Source organism: Gopherus evgoodei, chromosome 6, assembly GCF_007399415.2.
Source record: "Gopherus evgoodei ecotype Sinaloan lineage chromosome 6, rGopEvg1_v1.p, whole genome shotgun sequence".
Taxonomy (NCBI): Eukaryota; Metazoa; Chordata; order Testudines; family Testudinidae; genus Gopherus; species Gopherus evgoodei.
In genome coordinates, this window is record NC_044327.1 from 57,817,912 (window position 1) to 57,839,082 (window position 21,171).

Genomic DNA, 21,171 nt, shown 5'->3' on the forward strand with positions numbered 1-21,171 from the left:
TGCCAGCAGCAGAAGGGGGAGGGAGAGAAACAGACCTTAAGTTTTTTTTTTCCTAAAGACCAGATCAGTATTTTCTTGATACGCTTGTCATCCATTTTTGTTCTCACGACAACCAATTGAGCCCTTGATCGTCACGTGATGAGAAAGGCTTGAACTGTAACAAAATCGCTCCTTTTAGATGGTTGGTAACTCGCCCATCCCCCCCCCCCTGCCCTAACATTTCCAGAAAACCTACTCTCCTTTCCAATCCATCAACAATTCATTACAGCTTTTAGTTTCCAAACGCCAGCTAATTAAAAATACTAAGCCACCACCGAGACAATCTGACTTAAAGGGGATGAAGGCATGGGGTAATAAATAAAAAGACGATGCAACGTTTGCTGAAACAATAAGGAAAAAATCTGTCCAGCAAAACCCAAAAGTCGATTTTATCTTTTTGGTCTCTAATTACTGAATTACTTGCAACATGACTGATTAGCCTGAGCTCCCGGATTCTCCCTCCTTCCCCCTGTAATTTGGATGCTATTTTCTTACAACATACAGAAGAAAAGAGGGAAAAATCCCCAGGTGATACCTTTGGGGAGATTTACTTAATTTTAAAACACACTCTTTCCTCCACTCCCACGAAATGTTCTGATAACTGGTTTATCAGAACACTGATTTCCGCCTCCCTCTTCTCCGCCCCCCCTTTCCCTCCTCATTCTCCCCCCTTCCTTTTCCCCCTTAAGTTAGTTCAAGAAATCAGATCTGTCAGGACCGGCGAAAAAAATGCCACTTCCCGACTAACAGGCGGAATCCAGCCCAGATTTTCAGTCCTTTCTTCTTTTTTCCTTCCTCCCTTTCACTAATTTATCCCGATGTTAGCACATTCTGTCTTGTAACAACCGGACGCCTGTAGGTTTGTTTCATGGGATCATTACTTACTGATCAGGATGGCTCTGAACTCTGGAGTTGAAGACGGAATGTGAAGTTGGAAAACATTTTAAAATTGTTATTTATTATTATTATTACATCTCGGTGCTTGTTAAGAAAAAAACAAACAAAAAACCCTGGTCCTTGATGCTCCTGTTTTGAATGTGAAATATTATCTTCCAGCTTGTAAAGTTGAGGAACAACATTTTTAAGAAAGGAGGAAAACCAATACAAATAAAGGACTCCTGATCCGTGTGCCAAAATGGGGGGAGATATATTTTTGAGCGATTACACTGGCTGAGATGTTATTTGTTTTCTGCTTCTTGATCACTTTGCTCTTTAAGTAAAATGAGGCACACAGTTGTTGCTGAGTCGAATGGGAACAGCATTTTGATTTGCTGGCTTAATTAAAAAATTATAAAGGATTAAAGGTAAGCAATATGCCTATATGTGTATAAATATTGAGACAGTCAACTGTAAAAGGGCTAGATCACTTTAAAAATCGTTTTAAACTAATCTTTGTCAAACACACATCATTTGCGGTCATTGAGGCCACCTTGGTGCAGATCACTTAAAGTGTATGTCTTAATCAGTTTCCTGTACAGTCTGTAATACTATATTTAACAGACTGAGCAATTGTGTAACCTAGGAGTGCATTACAACTGCTTTTAGAATTATCTTGGGTATATTTTAAAAAGAAAAAGACACTTTTTACCCATGGAGTTGGATATTTCTTAAGTAAATGCACCATTTAAAGTATAGGTTGTTGATTTTTAATGGAAGCTATCTTGTGTTAATGAAAAAACAGGCTTTGTGCTCCCTACCCCCCAAGGTTAAGTAAAATTGGGGTAAAAGATAGTATAGAAAAGTTACAAAACTTCAAGGGTCTGGTTTAAAGCCACAAAATCCAAGGAATGCAGTGAGGAGTGAAGCTGTGTCCTTCCTTTCTCGCTTTTGTGTCTAAGTGGTGGTCCAGGAGCTTATTTTACACATGTGCTCCAACAGCTAGTCACCAGCCCGAACTCTGTATCTCTGACTTTGTGGATTTAAATCATGTAGTTAGGGTGGGTTTTTATATATAGGATACATGACTTTTTAAGAGTGATCATGGATGTTGGGATACAACTAGAGTCAAGATGTTCACTATAAAATAATCTCAAGCAATTGCCTCTTATTTAACAACTTTTAAAACAAAATAAAACGTGGGAAATTCTGAATGATCTTGCTTTCCCTCTCCTTTGCCCCCTATATTAATCGTATTATATTCTGGTAATATCCAGACAAGAAATATTCGACTTTTCCCCTCCTAACAGGAAAAAGTGGACCTGGACTTCAGGGTATAAACCTAGACATACCAGGGGCAGGAAGATAAGAAGAATTAAATAAATAATAATTTAAAAAGAAAAGCCCCACGGAGATAAACGAATGTCCCCTCATCTCCAAAGGAAAGTTCATCGGATTTTTATTCTAGAGATCTCATCTTCAGGATGTCAGTGAACACTTCCACTGCATGCAAAGGTGTGGATCCAAACGCGGTTGATACTTACGACAGTGGCGATGATTGGGAAATCGGGGTTGGAAATTTAATAATCGATTTGGACGCCGATTTGGAGAAGGACAGACAGAAATTTGAGATGAATAATTCCACTAATACCACCACCAGCAGCAGCAGTACTAGCTCCAAGGATTGTGGGGGTCTGGCTTCCAGTGGGGCTAATGCTACCTCAGCCTTAGCTGATGGCCTAAAATTTGCTTCTGTTCAGCCCCCTGCCCCCCAAGGGAATTCCTCTCACAAGGAGACTAGCAAATCAAAAGTGAAAAGGAGTAAAACTTCTAAGGATGCTAATAAATCTCTGCCTTCTGCTGCCTTGTATGGGATTCCTGAGATCAGCAGTGCTGGCAAGAGGCAGGAAGTCCAAGGGCGCCCTGGAGAGGCAACTGGCATGAATTCAGCACTGGGTCAAAGTGTGAGCAGCAACCCAAACGGCAATAATAACAACACCAGCAACAACAACCCTATTGCCTCTTGCGGGAAAAACAAAGAGGAGAAAGCAGGTAAAACCCAGGGCAGCAGAGGCTCCAAACGGGATAAAGATGCGGGGAAATCCAGGAAGGACAAGCAGCATGACCTGCAGCAGGGCCACCCCAACGGTGGGGGTGGCAGCAGCCAAGCTCCCTCTGGGCACCTGTATGGCTTCGGGGCCAAGGGAGGCGGTGGTGGGAGCAACAGCCCCTTCCACTGCGCCTCCTCCACGGTGGGGGAGGTGAGCAAAAGCGCCCCGGATTCAGGGTTAATGGGGAACTCTATTTTGGTAAAGAAGGAAGAGGAGGAGGAGGAGAACCACAGGCGAATCAAGAAATTGAAAACAGAAAAGGTAGGACAAGCTCTTATTCCCCCAGCTATCTCCCCCCCCCCATGTTTATTACAAACTTCCCGCAGCTGTGTTCCTGGCTCCTGTTATTGGTGTTATGAGTTTGTGGTATACATATAAACCGTGTGTATAAACCCCACTCCCAGACAGAAATTGTTACGTTGGAGCCTTATTTTCGTCTTGTCTTTAATTTCTCTTCCCCTCCTTCCCCATCCCCGCTGTCTCCCAAATGTGGCTAAACGTGCGTTTCGTGTTGTCGTGTCTCCTCCTTTGTTTATTTTGAAGGAGAATTCGAAGTGACCCTTCCTAATGGGGCTGTTATTAGTGTAACATTCCGAAGTCATGTTTGCAACCCCCGAGGACACGTGTTTGCAGACCGGAGGCTTGTTTGTGTGTGTGGCTCAGACCTAGCTGCCTGGGGTTTGTTTACTATCCTTTTTATTGTGCACTCTAGTATAAAAGCGGATGTTCCTTCTGCCAAGGTGGAAAGGAAATTCACATCCTTTCTCTCCACCTTTCTCTTTAGAGTTTAGATTGAGACAGGGAGGAGAGATGCATTTGTAAATACATTGGCTCTTTCATCCACTCTAGTCAGGGGTCTTTTTGGTATTGGGGGGCTCTTGTGTTTACAGCAGCCAAGAGACCTCAGCACTGAGCCAGAAGACACTCAGTGCCTGTAATAATCGGCCTGGAGGAAGGGAGTTGGGGGAGGGGAGTGCACCTTGTACTGTGATATATCTACAAAATACCTTTCTCTCATATGTGGGGGAACACTGTTCTCTTGTCAAGGCAGTCTTTCTTATCTGAGCCCTATAGGTTCTTGGCTGTGAACTTCTTGTTTGCTGAGTGGTTGAAATGTGTGAAAGAAATCAAGTGGTGTGTGTGTGTGTGTGTTTTCTCCCTTTTCCTTTCTGTTAATGCATAAAGGATGCTCTCTCTAAGAATAAATGGCCTTGTATTGTTAGCGGAGGGTGGGGAGAGAGCTGGTTTTCTTGGCTATTGTTATTGCTCCTTCAGGCAGGTTCTAGTGTCAGCAGCAATTGTTCTATCCAGAGGGCAGAAGGTTTCTTCTCTAGGATCTAGGGGGCTATTGTTGGTCCATAATTGAGTCAAATGAATTCTACAGGTTGGGTTAAACAAAGACACCTTCTCAAAGACACCTCCTTCCTCCCCACCCACCCAACCAAAACCTTAAGGGTATTAGCTTGTGGCATGATTGTCTGGAATTGTTCTTAAATTACCTGCCTTTACAACTTCCCTGACTGACTTCTAAGTGATGGGAAAACTTTCTGGCTGGTGTTAAGTGTCCAGAGTTGTTTACCAGAGTCCAGATGGATTGAAGTCCTTGGAAAAATTTATGCTGTTTACAACATATTATGAGCCTCTTTTTGTGTGTCATTGCAGATGTTTAAGATTGTGTAATGTTTCAACAAACTCTTGGCCTATTGATAGGATTAGACTTTGTGGGTTGTGACATTAAATATGTTAAGGAAATGTAAAGATCATTCAAATTGACCTCTAGATATAGTATCCTAAACGTGAAAAAATACCTACAAATATGAAATTCAAATTTGCTCCTCATACAAGACTCTTGAATCTGTTTTGACTTTTCTAAATACAGATGGGAGAAACTAGGTTGCTTTAATTAATTCACAGGTGTAAATTTGCACTCTGATTCACTCTGTTCACTCTGAAAGGTGTGCTAAAATCCCATGGTCTTTTACTAATTTAGTACATACAGTAGGCATTTACTTTTGTTACCAGTAGTCTTCAAATTGCAGTTCTCTAATCTGCTTTAACTATCTAGATAAATTGCCCTAATCCAGTCTTCACAATGGTTGTGGTTAAAGAGTCAGAGCCATTTGATTGGATTCAGTGGCTGCCTGGAATGTGGGAGATACTGCCCTTTTGCAACCCCCTTAGCCTTTTAATCTTTCAGCCAAATGTTCACATTCAACAATTTTGTTTAGCTGGCAATCTGAACATTTCAGTATCTCAAAGGCTTGCTGTCATGGCAACAGAGATTACAGAGTAGTGTGGTTTCTCAGTTTTTGTGTTCTTTTCACTCTAGTCTCACAGGAAATTGTATGAAGAATGAATTCATATACATGCAAGCAATCTTCAGTCAGTGTAATGTAAATGGGATAATAGGTAAATTAAGAACAAACATGTTAGGAATAGTTTTGAGCCAAAGGTACACCTTATTTTCCAGCTCTTGGCTTTGTAGAATTCTCAGAGCTTGCAATTCCACTAACACCCACTGCTGTTGGCACACAGTGACGTTAATATAGGCTTCACACGTTAGAGTCCTGCAGTGCTGGCCATTGTCTATCACACTGGTGTGCTGGCTTACAGTTTTAAACAACATCCCTTAGTGTTTCACTCCAGAGAGCAATTTCTTTAAAGAACGTCTCCTACTTGGCATATGAAAATAGAACTCACAGCAGACATTGGTTGCAATTTTAGATTCAGCCTGTAATACTATCAATGAAACTTCAGTTTTAAAAAAGACTTGCAAATCATTCAAGAGAATTTTTTTAGGGATTTAAGATTGAATAGTTTTTTTTCTGCTTTGGCTATACACACTTGCATCTATAGATGTGACATGCCCCAAAAGCACCATTGTGACCCTAGATAACTATATAATTTTCAAGCCTGGCTGTTAAAATCAATTTCCATTTGTTTTAATGTTTATGAATGAGTTGTCTCGTAAATTTGAATAATGTCTTGTCAGATACAAATTAGTTAATGTCCACAAATTTAAAACCTGAGTTTCTTTGTATAGTGTTGGAGGATATTTTATTGTGTTTGTTTACTCTTTGTTAAAAGCTTGGAGCAGATTCCCAAGAGTTGCAGTCACTGTTTAATTTTCACAGTATGCTCAAATGTCTATTTTTGGTCTGTTTATTCTGTTTCCTTACTGCAGAAAGTCATGTAAAACATGATAAATTGGATTTCATGAACTCTAATTAAATCAATGACTGTGTTCTGCTGGCTCTTTTATGCAGAAACCACAAGAATGTTGTAAAAGTCGCCATTCCCCTAATATGTGGATAAAGTCAAAGTATGCTGTAATTCTAAGATGTTTGAGCTATATTCATGAAGCCTATTTTGTGGTTAAGCCACCAGTGACACATCTGAATAGGTAGATTTGACAGGTAGGCTAACCACTCCTAAGATTTTTGGTGTTAAAACCTGTCCCCTTTCTCTACCCTTTATTATTTTTTTTAAGCACAATTATTCCGTAAATGTTGGTCAACATGTACACGTCACCCATATTACACACTTTTGTAATTTTAATTGCTCTTACACTGAGAAATGTTCAGATTATCAGTAGTGTTATGTCCTAGATTTTGTTTATTGTGTGTGGGGCCTCACAACAGACCCTAAAACATGGGAATATTAAGCATGGGTTATGAAAACCTTCTGTTTGTTTAGGGTGGGAGGAAAATACAGAAAGTCTACAGCAACATTTTAGCTGTCTTCCATCTTTAAAATTAATAAGTCTGGTAATATTCCAGAATGGAATTTACTTCTCCTGTATTGGTTTATTTTATTTCATTAAGACGATATTTCACATCTGAACGTTGTCTTCAGTGAATTAACCCACATGTGACTGGTATCATTTATTTTATTCTTCTTGTATAGCTGTTAGTTTTACACTTAATCAGGGAATTCTATGCACATTTTATAAGTGCTTGTAAATTGCTGAAGAACATGTTCTGATTAATGAGTTTATAGAGATATGTTTTCCGTATATTTTGCGCCTTACAAACACTACTTCTTGGGTGTAGTCTATTCACTGTGAAATAAAAGGGCAGAAAGGTCACTTGCTGTAATTAAAGAACAAAGTCCATTGTTGTTTGATAGCAAACTGTTTTTTGAAGGGATTTAGCTGTTAAAATCATTGATGACTATGGGTGTCTAACAATAAGCACAGCTCAAGGTTCTAATGTGCTGTAGTGCTGTCTAGTAGTGTGACAATGCTTTCTGAGCAGGGTGAAGAGGTGTTGCCCTTTGGCTGAGGAAAACTTTCTGTGTGAACTTGCTGACCTCTGAGAATATGTATGACCAGCTTTGCTTTTGAATTCCTGTGCAAGGCTAAAGTAGCATTAAAACAATTGAAGGTGGTTTAGAATGTTTATATCACAAAGTATTGACGGTGATGAGGTTATTCTGAACTACAGGCAAATTATATTTCACTTAGGACATCAGTAATTTTACAATTTTAATAACTTCATAAATACCCATTAAAAAGGAAAGGATTGATTGTCCAGATGTCATGAGGTTAAGCATGTTCTTTACGTTAAATGGTTTCGCTGCAAGATTGTTTTAATTAGAGTTATATAAAGACTTGTTTTTCCAAAATAGCATTTTATAGTCCAATAAATGAAATATATGTTAAAAGTGCTAAGCAAAATTCCCCCTAACCACAGAGGTGTTCAATAACCAGAGTCAAGTAACATGGAAAGTACCATCTGTTCCTAGTTTTCAACATAAAGACGAAAATTGAATAGCTGAGATTTACTCATATTTTGACTTTTTTTTTTTAAATTATTTTTAAAAGTTCACCTGGAACTTTATAGAAACTTTCTGAATTGCAATAATACAAGCAAGACTGTGAAAACACATGTTTGTACGTATATTTTAACCAGTTCCACTTTTATTTAAAGACATTTCCAGAAGTTCAGTCACTGAAGAATTTAGTATACTGAATCAGCTCCCGCAAGCAAACACAATGATGGCCATTTTTTCAAAGATCTCATTGTTTAGCTAGAACTTGAATTATTCTGTCAATTTTCCCCAATGAGGGAAAAATCCTTCCGAAGGGTAAATTTAGTAAGCTCCTATCAGTTACCTAATTGCATGTGATAAAACCATTAACTAAAAATTTCCATGCAGAGGTTTTGCTGTTAAAATAAGTGTCCTAAAATTGTTGATAGCTGGATATATTTTTTTAAAGATACCTTTTTAAATTCTGAACTGTTAGGCAATAAGATTCTTGGCTGCAGACTATAAGCCTGGGATAAAACATCATCCGGCTTTTGTTTGAGGTCTTTTATTGAAGCTAATGACTGGTCTTGTGCCGCCCTGAGATAAATGACATTATCTCTGAGTGGGCTGACAGGAAACAGACATGTTAATGGTGAAGCTGCAGGGAGGATCTGCTATAGTTCTGACAAAAGAGTAAAGCATGGACCCCTGGTTGTGATCATTAACACATAATGCATTCCTGCTTTTCCTGTGAGGGGCATGATAATTGGGAAGCTATTTTACCAACAAGCACTTAAATCGTAAATCTGAAACTCCTAGTTTCTTTGCATGCTAAAACTAGTGTGTTTTTTTTTTGTTTTGTTTTGTTAAGAAATGTGTGACCTAGTTTTTAAAAGATGCCAGCTCTAGGCTGTATAATATTGACATCTATATGAGAATCTGTGGCTTGCTTTCCATTAATTGAACATGTCTTTTGGATGTTAAGCATTTGGACTGTGTTATCCTTGTGATTTGTATTTGTAAAACTAGATATGAGGCCAAATGCTGCTTGTTTTATTCAGGCAAAAAGTTACATTGACTTCAGTGGGAGCAGGATTTATTCTGTGTTTTGTAAAACGTATATATTTATTAGGTTCGTGTAAACTGCATTCCTCTATGAAAAAGGAAAAGACTTGAAAGGTGTTATGGGGTGACGGAACTTAATAATACCTGTTAGAAAGCTGCGAGCTTGATGTCGCTCAAGAATGGATAGGTCTGCTCCTTATCTGTAGGAGCAGGCCTCTTGCTCACTACTTCCATTGAGAAGGTAAGTGTGTTCTGTGAAGCAAAGGCAAATCTATTCTATTTGAAAGTTTACAGTGCCTGGCTGGTTCTAATGCATCTCCTGTGCACTTCCAACTTGCTTCAGTTTCTGAAACCAAAAAGAGGGCATGCTGCAGGTTGGCAGGTTGAGATTTCTGTGTAACAGTCATTTGGAGATCAAGTTGAGAGATAAAGTAGGCACTGTGCTCCAGGAGCACTTGGCAAAATCCTTTGAGAAGTAGAGGTGGGAAATCAGAAGACACAAGTCCATCATTTTTCTGGTGCCCATGCTTGAGCAAGGATGGAAGTGATCCAAATATAGTGCTCTATCATGTAATCTTTATTTCCCTTGAAGCCACTGAGACTATGAATATAAGTAGGGACTTCATGTGTGAGTAAAAGTTGCAAGAATTGACCCAGGAAGGGTTGCAACAGAAGGTTAGAGTGAATGCTATAAAGAAATATAGGTATAAGAGGCTGCAGGCAAATATGAAATTAGGCAGAGTGCAGCTAAAAAGATGCATATTGTGTAAGTAATGCCTAGATACACTGTACATGTACTTTCTTTGCAACTCAAACCCTAACTATATAATTTTTCATCTTGCATACCGTGTTTTGGCATGGTATTACTGGTGCATGTGGCATCTAAGCATGCACTATACTGATGCTTATCAGACCTTACTCAAGATTCCTGCCAGACTCTTGACCCAAGCCATCAAGGTTGATACGTGAACAAATGATTGGTTTGAGCAAAATAACATGTAGGAGTTAGACAAAGTGCGGGAAGTAATATATTTTATTGGACCACGTTCTGTTGGTGAGGAAGACAAGCTTTCAAGTTTAAACAAAGCTCTTCTTCAGGTCCTGGGACTGACACACAAACTCTGTATACATGCAGGAGTTTCCACTATCTCACGGGCAGGCTAGACTTCTTTCACAGCTATTTAGGCAGCTGCATACTAGCCCTCTAAATAAAGTTATTGAATCTCTGTTGCTCTGTTTTACTCCCCTGCATAGCTCAAGCAGTAATCAGTAATGCATCTTCCTGACTTGTTCCATGGTACTCAATTGGTCTCCATGAGTATAATCAAGTTTTTGTAGTACTTCAGATTATCTCTTGCCTACTAGCTGGGATAATTCAGAATCTGTTGGACAAAGTCTGTAGAGAGATTTATCAAATGGGAGCATCAGGTTATTCTGCACTTAATCCATTAAGCACAATACAAGCTTTACACAATACTTATATAATGTCATAACATACACTTACGCTAGCCAGAATCCTCAACACATCACTACATTTCTATGAAGGGTTGGTGAGATTGTCCAGGTTCTTATTTGTGCCGTTCCCCCTTTTAAATTAGGAACACCAGGCCAGCTCCTTAGACAGTGTAGCTCTATTGATTCCCTTACACCAGTTGAGGATTTGGCCTATTTATGGTGAAATCTCAGGTCAGCATTGGTATATTTACTTGTTAAGATTTTTAAATAATAAGCATAATTTAGCAATTGTATTTATACACAGATAGGAAAAACAGAGAATATTTCTGTATAACTAAGGATTGCAAACTTGTGTTTGTTTCCTTTTCATTACTTTTAGAGGATTATCTGAATACACAGTATAAATGGCTATTTAGAATTTAGCAATGACTACTTTTGGTTTTTATTACAGAAGCCATAGTTCCCTTTTTTCAGGGCTTGTCAAACTTCTAAGCCATTTTCACTGCATTGAAAAATACATTTAGAACAGAATAGTTGATAAATGTGTCCTATTGGTCGTTTCAGAACATGCCAGTGTAAATCTTCATCTGAAGCATTCAGATTTTAAATCAGATGTATTCTTTAATCTTACCTATGAAAAATCAGCAGTCAAGTGCAAGCAGTGAATTGCTAGTTGAACTGCGCTGTGCTATAGCGGAGGTTGCACTAATCACTCTGGGCTTGTCTACATCAGAAAGTTGCAGCGCTGGTGAGGGAGTTACAGCGCTGCAACTTTGAAGGTGTACACATCTGCAGGGCACCACCAGCGCTGCAACTCCCTGTTTGCAGCGCTGGCCGTACTCCCGTTTTGTCTCGGGTGTAGAGGATCCAGCGCTGGTGATCCAGCGCTGGTAATCCAATGTAGACAGTTACCAGCGCTTTTCTTGACCTCCGTGGAAGGAGGAAGCCTCTGGTAATCAAGCTGGTTTCCTTTCCCGGTTTGCTCTCTCGGTCCCGGAGCCACCCAGCAAACCGCAGGGAAGGAGACCTGCTTGCTCGGGGTTCCGGGACCGAGAGAGCAAACCGGGAAAGGAGACCAGCTTCGCCGCGGTTTGCTCTCGCGTTCCCGGAGCCACCCAGCAAACCGCAGGGAAGGAGACCTGCTTGCTCGGGGTTCCGGGACCGAGAGAGCAAACCGCGGCGAAGCTGGTTTCCTTTCCCGGTTTGCTCTCTCGGTCCCGGAACCCCGAGCAAGCAGGTCTCCTTCCCTGCGGTTTGCTGGGTGGCTCCGGGACCGAGAGAGCAAACCGCGGCGTTCCCGGTTTGCTCTCTCGGTCCCGGAACCCCGAGCAAGCAGGTCTCCTTCCCTGCGGTTTGCTGGCTGGCTCCGGGACCGAGAGAGCAAACCGCGGCGTTCCCGGTTTGCTCTCTCGTCCCGGAACCCCGAGCAAGCAGGTCTCCTTCCCTGCGGTTTGCTGGGTGGCTCCGGGACCGAGAGAGCAAACCGCGGCGTTCCCGGTTTGCTCTCTCGGTCCCGGAACCCCGAGCAAGCAGGTCTCCTTCCCTGCGGTTTGCTGGGTGGCTCCAGGACCGAGAGAGCAAACCGCGGCGTTCCCGGTTTGCTCTCTCGGTCCCGGAACCCCGAGCAGCAGGTCTCCTTCCCTGCGGTTTGCTGGCTGGCTCCGGGACCGAGAGAGCAAACCGCGGCGTTCCCGGTTTGCTCTCTCTCGTCCCGGAACCCCGAGCAAGCAGGTCTCCTTCCCTGCGGTTTGCTGGGTGGCTCCGGGACCGAGAGAGCAAACCGCGGCGAAGCTGGTTTCCTTTCCCGGTTTGCTCTCTCGTCCCGGAACCCCCCTTGAAGCCGCCCAACAGCGCTGCAGTGTGGCCACATCTAACACCACTTGCAGCGCTGGTTGCTGTAAGTGTGGCCACTCTGCAGCGCTGGCCCTATACAGCTGTGCTAATACAGCTGTAACAACCAGCGCTGCAAAATTTTAGATGTAGACATGGCCTCAGTTGCAGTTTCTCTTTAATTCAGAGTAAATGGTCCTTGGCAATTGGAACAAAGCATTTACACTTGAAGAAAGGTTGTAAAACTATTCAGAGTGGTGTGACTGACAATTGAGTTTGTTTGTATTTTTGTTTTTATTTTGTTTTTGTAGAAGAGAAAATTGAAAGCAAAATCAAGAGGGGAGATAGGCACTTTTCTCCTGTGGCTGTTGAATTTTGATTAAAATACCTTTGGGAATAGATCAGTTAACTTACAGATGCATGTGGTGAATTGTGATGTCGGTCTTGCTTGGATTTACACTTCAGGCTGCACAGTCTTGGTGTTTGTGTCCCTTACAAGTGCTAAAATCCTGGGTCAACTCTGTGATTAAAAATACATTACGCTCTAGTGTGAGAGAAGTTTAATAATATTAGTATTCTTATTTAATCTAGGTAGGCAAATACTACTAAACCTGAAAAGAAAGATGTCACCTTTTCCAGCAATTTGCATACACAATGTCTTCAGAGACTCTACAAACCAAAGCTGGTGTCCATTTAAATTTGAAGTTATTTTTCCTAGTAAACCTAAAAAAAAGCGCAATGCTTTAGGTGAATTTTGAATCCTTGACAAGAAATCCTTTCTGACTCATGGCTACAGACACTTGTGTGGAAAAAATAATTATTGTGAACAATGAAATTGTTCTTGATTTTTTATTTAACTTTTTTTCTAATTTTTATGTCCTCTCATTCTGAATATTATTCATAGGAACTATCCCTGCTTGACAACTGCGCTTTCTGCCTCCTGGGAACCTTCACAGTCAACCAGTAACATAAGAAATATGTGCCCACAGGGACATTTTAAGTATATTCCAATCACACTGTGTGAATGCAGCTTTTACAGTTAAAAGCACAGATGAAAATACACAGTATTGATTATATTTATATATTTGTGTAGCAATTTTAAAAAGCTGATGTTCAGGTTGTGGTATTGTCTCATTATGTTAACCAGGAAGCAGATGGCATTGTGCCACAGAAGTATAATTTTACTTAAAGGAACTTTAAAGGTTTTGATGTGTTTTCTTTTCCTTTTATTTCCCTGATGGCTTCTTTTTATTGAAGGGTAACTTGAGGAGAGCTGGTAGCAATTTTATTGCCTTCCCATGACAGTTTGAAATAATAGCTTGGTCTTTGGTTGCCAGTCAACTTTCTACTAGTTAGCTTGATTCTGGTTTTTATCATGTGGCAATGGAATATAAAACGTATATGTTTGTAGTTGGTTCTAAGAGACTGGCTCTTTTTTTATGCTTCAATTAGCAACAGAAGACTAAGCTCCAATTGGTCACACTTTTGTAAACTCCTAGAAGTTACCTTCTTTCATCCTTTTGATTAAAGAAACCTCCCAAGTTTAGGATCAGTTTCCCAGGAAAGCTTGACACACATCTGGCCTCTTTAGCTGTTCACACTATACAATTTAATTTTGCATACTGTTAGTCTTTCACATTAGCCATTGGCTTAATTCAGAGGTTTTGTTTAAGTTCTTTCTATCCAAAAGCATAATCCATTCAAAAACCACCTTCAGTGATATTTCAGCTATGCTATAATGACCTATGCTAGAAAATGTTCTGAGTCTATCAGAGCAGTAGTACGATAGGTGTTTGTTAAATAAACTTAGATTTTATAGGTTTTTTGCTGTTTCTTCCACCTCAACCATTTGGAAGAGTCAAAGCAACTTGTAACCTCCTTTCACGCAGTGCAGAGGGCCAGACCAAATTATTTTTGGATTTCCTGTCAACTCCTTGGCTGATTTTTATGGATGGCTCATGTTAAAAGCAACAATAATGTTTGAATTGGAAGGGTTTGGTCTTTGGGTTTCTATTCTTCATGGAGAACTGTTTATTTGTGTGTGGTTTGCCACAGTACATGGATAATACTATCAAATCTGGACTTTATTATAAGCTTATAACTGTAGAGCATCAGCAGTAGTTGTGTGTTTCTGGGTTTCATGTCATTGCCTGTTTTTCTTTTGGGGGGAGGGAAATTAAATTAGATCTATATCTTAGCAACAAAGAATGAAAATTAGACACACAAACAAATCAGAAATTGACCCCTTTTCTCAACGGGAGTCAGTGGTGATGTTGGAAGTTTTCAATAAGATTGGCCAAATATCTAAGAAGTTGTTAGTTTATTTTTTTTTCCTGAAGATATATGAAAGATACACCTGGAGTATATTTGAGTATTAATTTACTAATTCTCCCTTGATCGAATGTTATGTGATCTACACATGAAGATTAAATTGTGCTGAGATCTGGACGTTGAGAAAAATTATTTCATTTCGGTCATATCTTATGTTATTGCTTCACATCATCAATTACTATAGAAAAAGAAATTCAGATTCCCTACTCTTTTAGCTGGTATGAAGGTATAATTTGATATAACTAGGATAATATTAATGTTGCTGTTAAAAAAATAAAACAAAATATAAAAACATGCTATTTTTTAAAAAAATATAGCCACTAAGCTTTTCAGAATCCAGCTACTTTTGGCCAGTTGTGTACATTTACATTCTTTGTCCAAATCCTTCATCAGCCTTTCCCATGATGCTTCAGCAGATGCCAGACACTGAAGTAGAAGGCAGGCAGCTGTTTCCATTACAACATTGCTATACTATCCATCATAATTGGTGTATTTCTTTTTTGTTCTTCCCCTCTATCCCCCTCACTCTTTTAAATAGATTTTTCCCACTGACATTTGGAACTCTGATTTATCTGTCCCCAGGTTATCTTGTCATTGCTAGTATTTTTTTGAAAAAAATCTGCTCTTATTTTTTTCCATGAAGAGCCTGATTCTGCAACACTTGGTCATGTTGAGTCTGCAATCCTTAGTCACACTGAGTAGCAGTTTCCCACATTAGTTGTCCCTGGGATTACTTGCATTAGTAAATACTACTCAACATGCATATAAATTGCAGAATAGGACCTTAAGTTAATAATTTGATTTATGTCTCTGACAACTGTTGTGTGGTGTTTTTTTTTTTTACATTATCTGAATATATACTTTGCACTCTTACACTTCCCTTTTCTACCTGCTCCACTGAAAATAAGTTTCATAGCTGTATGCTGTTATTGCTGAGATATGACTGAGAGAACTGCATGCAGTACAGTGAAGCACATTCATTTTCATCTAGTATCCGTTTATTGCCTTGAGCACTGTAAATCTGTCAGCTCTTCACGATGCTTTCACCTCTTTCTTCATTTGCTCCAGCTTCTAGTTTGACAATGTTCCCCTGAGGCAGAAGTCTAATCTGCTTCCAATTAGTTGCAAAATGTGACTGAAATTTCCACATTATGACTGCTGTTTTACTTGCACGCACACATCTAGAAACAAATTAATGCTCTTGAATATTTATTTTTTGAGCCCTTGGATTTGCCAACTGTTTTCAAGTGACTTGCAAGGTTTACATTTTTCCTCAAACTCTAATATTTAGCATAGATTTAAAGATGCCCTCTGAATTTTTAAAAACCCTACCGATAAACCTTCCCAGCGTTCTGAGATTATGGAAAATGTAGTACATATGCAGAAGACATAAAAAGAAATTGCTCTAGTTTTATCTCCTTACTTATAATTATCTTGCCAATTCAAAATATAAGAATTCTGATCCTGTGGGGGATCAACCCACAAATCTTTTTTTCTGCAGATTTAAGATATTGTGCAGGAAAAGCTTATTTTCTTCTACTCTTCTTCCATCTGTCAGCTAAGAGTAATTATTTGGTGGAGGAAGAGTCTTAGATTCATCCGATTTCCTCGTGTTGGCAAGATTAGAATAGATATGGCTAATTAAAATGTGAGTGTATTCCTTTTAAATGTATATTGTAATGGACAGGATGCGATCCTGCAAACTTTTCTGACAACAGTACTTATACTCATGTGAGTAGTAAAATTAGGACTACTCCCATTATCATAGGACCACTTGGATGAGTAGGAATTAGTGCCATAAAGACTTTCAGAACCACACCTTAATTTGTGTGGCATTTGGGATTGGGGGAAACACAGGAACCTAAAACTCTAGACAACCTGAATGTGTAGACCTTGTTGAGGCAAAACTCCAATTGACATTCCCACCATATTGCATTTCCACTTCACTGTATTATATCTCTAGTAGCATATCTGGAGAAATGCTGTTTATTTCACTCAAGTATACCGATTGCTAAATTTATAGGTGCAAATCTTTAGTAGAGCTTAGCACTCTGCAGCTTGGCAGATTGATGTCAGCAGCTGTAATAGACTTTAAATAGGCTTGCAGAATTTCATTGAAAGTAAATTGCTGAAGTTGATATTGCTAAGTACCTGTCATTTCTAAATGAGATTTGCACCTGTAAATGTAGCTATTGGTACACTATCAACAATGCTATTATTTATGGACAGGAAAATGTAAAAAATAATTAAATTTCATTAGCTACCTTACACATGTAGTAGCATATAACCGTCACACTCTCTTTTCTGTAAGTTCATATAAACATGACTGTAGATACACACATATATGCAATATCTTTGGGCTCATGCAAAATCTTCAGAGAAGTGATTTTCATTCACCAGGAAATGGTTAAAATAGAGGCAAAGGAAGATGACCTTGATATTACTCAGTTTCTCTTGGATCATAAAGCTTTGATATGAGACTCCTGATATAAAGATTGGAAACCTAACATAATTTTTTTTATTTTGTTTACTCCAGTAACCTCCAATGTTGCACATCATCTTTTTATGAGGAAACAATATTTACACACATTGTGAAATGCTTTAGCAACATTATTTTTTAAAATGAAACGTCAGAAGTCTCTGAGCTTCAATACTAATTCCAGGATGAATTGCATTTGCTATGATTTGTCAATTGTTAAGAAGAAAGTGCACAGACAATTAAAATTCAAGTGGAATGCATGTATTTACAATATACAATAACTGACTTAAAGAAATCCAGAGTGAATAACCAGGGCCAGCACACTTCAAAATATTATTAATTTTGCAGGCAAAAGCCATGGTGCTTCTGAGAAGCATTAAATGCTTTTGTTGATGGCTTATAGTTTTATAAACTCTAAATGAGCTTATTGCCTTTTAACCATCATGAGCACTAAATAACAGAAGAACCTATGAACCTCCGCATTGGACAGCAGCCAAGCAGCCACAGAAAGGAAAAAGAAATGAATGGTTTAATTGTAGAGCAAATCATTTGTTTACAGATTAAGACCTATTTGGTAGCCAAATCCTATGGACAAGGAGGTGAAAGAATGAGACACTGAGGTACAGGAAATGAATGTCTGGCTTTATATTTTGTGACCATCTTCTGCTATTTTTACCCCCTCCTAAACTAGAAAAGGCAAGGAAAAAATGAATTGTTTAATGGTGAGGACTGCTGAGCAAAGTGCACATATTTAAAAACAACAAAAGGGTGGGGGAAGGGAAGTGTCGGTATGCCTTTGCAGTCTGACAGGAACCTGACAACTCGAGCTACTTCCAGCTAAGGGGCACCAGTTGTTGGCAAGAAGAGCTTGCCTCTTTTGTTTGCCTGAATTTGAGAGAGAGAGAGGGAGAAATGCCTCTGCTAATCTGAACAAACATAATACATTCTCTTTAACCTGTCTGCCTGAAATGCAATTTGGCCTCTTCACAGAAGCTTAAAAAAAGAGTTGAAACAAGACCCATTTGCACAATAATTTAGTTCATTTGTGGCCAGTGCTAGTGGTCAGAAAGGCCTGTGGTTATTGCTTTATTGATATAATTTTTTTAAAAAGACCAGTTGACTGGTGGCTTGTGAATTTCAGGATATCATTTTTGTGACTCATTGGTTTAAAGCTCAAAGGCAAGAAAGCATTGTAACAGAAGTGGCATTAACCTCTATATTAAAGATTGCTTAATGTTTCCATTCTAAACATCTGGTTTTTTCAGTTACAAAACTGTCACCTTTTCAGCTGAAATTCTCCTAGTGGTTTAAAGATGATTTTCTCCCACCCCCATCCCAGCACCACCACTATGGACACTTTCAGCAAAAAATTTGATTAGCTACTTTTGAGCATGAGAGAGTGGATCAGAAAAAAAAATCCCTTTCCACTTTTTTAAGCATCCTTTTTTAAAACATCCGTGGTGATAAATCAGATAGCTAGGCTAGCCCTTACTGAAAATATCACTGAGTGTTTCAGTGAAAATTGTTCTGATTTGACTGACTTATGAGCCTATCAAAAAACACACTTTGGGCATGTATAGAGTAGGTGGTATGAATTTTTTTAGCAACATTCAGAATGAAGGGAAGCAATGTTGCACGTGAGCATGGCTAATTTAGCTGCATAGTGAAGCTTTTACTAAAGGTGTGTAGTTAATACCTCTTTCATTAACAGTTTTATAAAGCGATGTCTCTACCATTTAAGAAGGATTTTTTTTAAAAAAAACCTTGGGGTAATTAGCATGTGTGAGCTAAGCTGAGGTAAAAACACAGTGAAGATAAGGTGGTTTTAATTTTACCAAGCAGTAAACTAGATAAGGTCAGTGCTATACACCTTACCTATCCTCACAGTAAAACTCAAGTGCTTTTTTTTCCATTGTGTTTTTACGCAAGAGAGCTGACATTCTGCAGCCTGCTGAGACCCAAGGAAGCTTAAAACACCTGAGGACAAAGGGGTTGATTCCTTCACAGTAGTCTGATGACCTGCTGGCAGAGAGGTAGTTAAGCTGAAGTAAATAATACTGAAGATGTTGCCTGAGGTAGGCATTGAATTAGGGAGGCAGTAAACTAATTTGCTTCCATGTGTAGCCACTGTGCACAATTCCTTGGCTACAATTTGGAGGATGAAACAGTTGACTTTTGAGATAATTGCTGAACTGGGGCTTAAATCAGATCTGCATGGGCATGATCCTTGCAGCCAGATAGAGCTTCACTGGGGCTCTGTTCAGGCCTGTTTACAGATTAGGGCCTTTGGGCTTGGCTACACTCAAAACGTGGCAGCGCTTTGAAGTGCGAGTGTGGTCGCAGCGCCAGCGCTGTGCAGGTACTCCACCTCCTCACGGGGATTAGCTTGCTGCGGCTCTGTTTACTCTGGCACTTTACAGCGCTGTATCTTGCAGCACTTGGGGATTTTTTTTCACACCCCTGAGCGAGAAAGTTGCAGCGCTGTAAAGCGCCAGTGTAGCCAAAGCCTTACTTGATCCAAATATTTCAGCGAATTTTGGCTGGTACTCTCAGCTGTTACTCTTAATCTGTAGCATGTTATGTAAATACATTTTTCTGTCTACTTTTAGGGTGGGATTTTCAAAGCCACCTTTAAGGGAATTGAATTGGGCATTCAGATCTTTCATACAGCTTTGAAAATTTCAACCTTAAAAAAACTGTGCTGCAGCCTTAGCTGCTGTCACTGTTCCATAAAAATCAGTTTTATGAATTCTGTTTGTCCACCAGACTCGATGTGGTATTCAGTACTAGAAGATGTTACACATAAGGGATTATTTACATGCAGTTGCACTGGTTTAATTTAAGGGGTGATTTTAAATCAGTTGACTTTAACTGGTGCAAAAGGTTGTATGGGAACTCTTATTTCTGTTTAAACTTGATTCTGATTTATCTTAAATTAATTTTAAATACAACCTTTTAAAACTGAAATAGTGTCCATGCAGGGGTTTGCAAGACTTTAGTTAAACTGTGTTAATTAAACCAGTGCAAGTTTGTATGCTGACAAGATCTAAGATATAGAAAAAATTTATCATATTCTGTTGCATTTGAGAGATAATTGAAATATTGTATACTTGCAAGGAGAAAAAGTTGTACATGTGACCTTAATTGTGGCATTTTCTGACTTCTGAGAGCTTAGCTATGCAACCTTAACTTTCACTTAACATAATCTTCTTAATGGAATACTGTCTATTGTTATAATTTTAAACATTTCTCCTCTCAATTCTGTTACAAATAAACACATAAGGGAAATAGTCAGTGATGTGTGTTATTAAAGAAGTACTTGAATTTAACAAAATTATAGTCTACTACAGGATTAAGGTATGAACAGGCTTCCTATTAAGACTGTGTTTTCAATATTAGCTTCTACCTATATATATATATATATATATATATATATATATATATATATATATATATATATATATATATGTCTTTTGGGGTGTGTCGTCTCTTTATTTATAGATATAAAGTTATACTCCAACTCACAGGCCATTTTTCAAACTGCATTTAAGGGTTGATCTTGGAAGCATTCGCAACACAGCCACTGACTCACTAGGAGCAGAACTGAGCCCTAAATGTAATCTGAGAAATGATCTGTTATGTGTGGCATAATTATATGCATATTTGTATATGGGTATAAAGTCTAGGTTTTGTTCCTTGGCAATGGAAGGGATATATATATATATCTATATATATATATCTATATATATATATATATATATATTTTTTTTTTTTTGGAACATTAAAACTACAGTCTATTATCTGATATGTACTCGCTACAAGGAGCGTTGACATCATATGTTAAATGATTGAAAGCAGTGTTCTAAGTGACCCTTAAGGAACCTTACCTTACCTTTATGTTCTGGTATTGTGATCTTGTTCACATTGTACTTTTAAATGTGTCTGATATTACTGGCAAGTTACCATGATAGCCTGTGACTGAATGGGGATTTTTATCAGTTTGTTTTTGCAAGCAGTTCCATATTTGTAATAGCATTTGTTGTTACTGAGGCTTCCAACAATATGCAGATGGGTTTTCATCATGCTACATGGTAAAATGCTATTACTGAAGATATAAGGCATAGTTTCTTAAACTCAGAGGGCAAAGTTCGTCCTTTGCGTGCATCTACAAGGTTTTTATTAACTTCTAATGGCTCAAATTCATCAGGCTTATGTTTAATTTCTAACAAATAA

General features: G+C 38.9%; 1 protein-coding gene across 1 annotated transcript in view; it reads left to right on the forward strand.

Annotated features, from left to right (window-relative positions):
- The first annotated feature begins 622 nt into the window (after positions 1–622).
- Positions 623–21,171, forward strand: part of ZNF608 (zinc finger protein 608) — a 107,560-nt gene continuing 87,011 nt past the window's right edge. The window contains 2 exon segments of the mRNA XM_030567469.1: positions 623–1,343; positions 2,226–3,287. Of these exon segments, the coding sequence (XP_030423329.1) occupies positions 2,400–3,287 (888 nt within the window). The 5' untranslated portion in view covers positions 623–1,343; positions 2,226–2,399.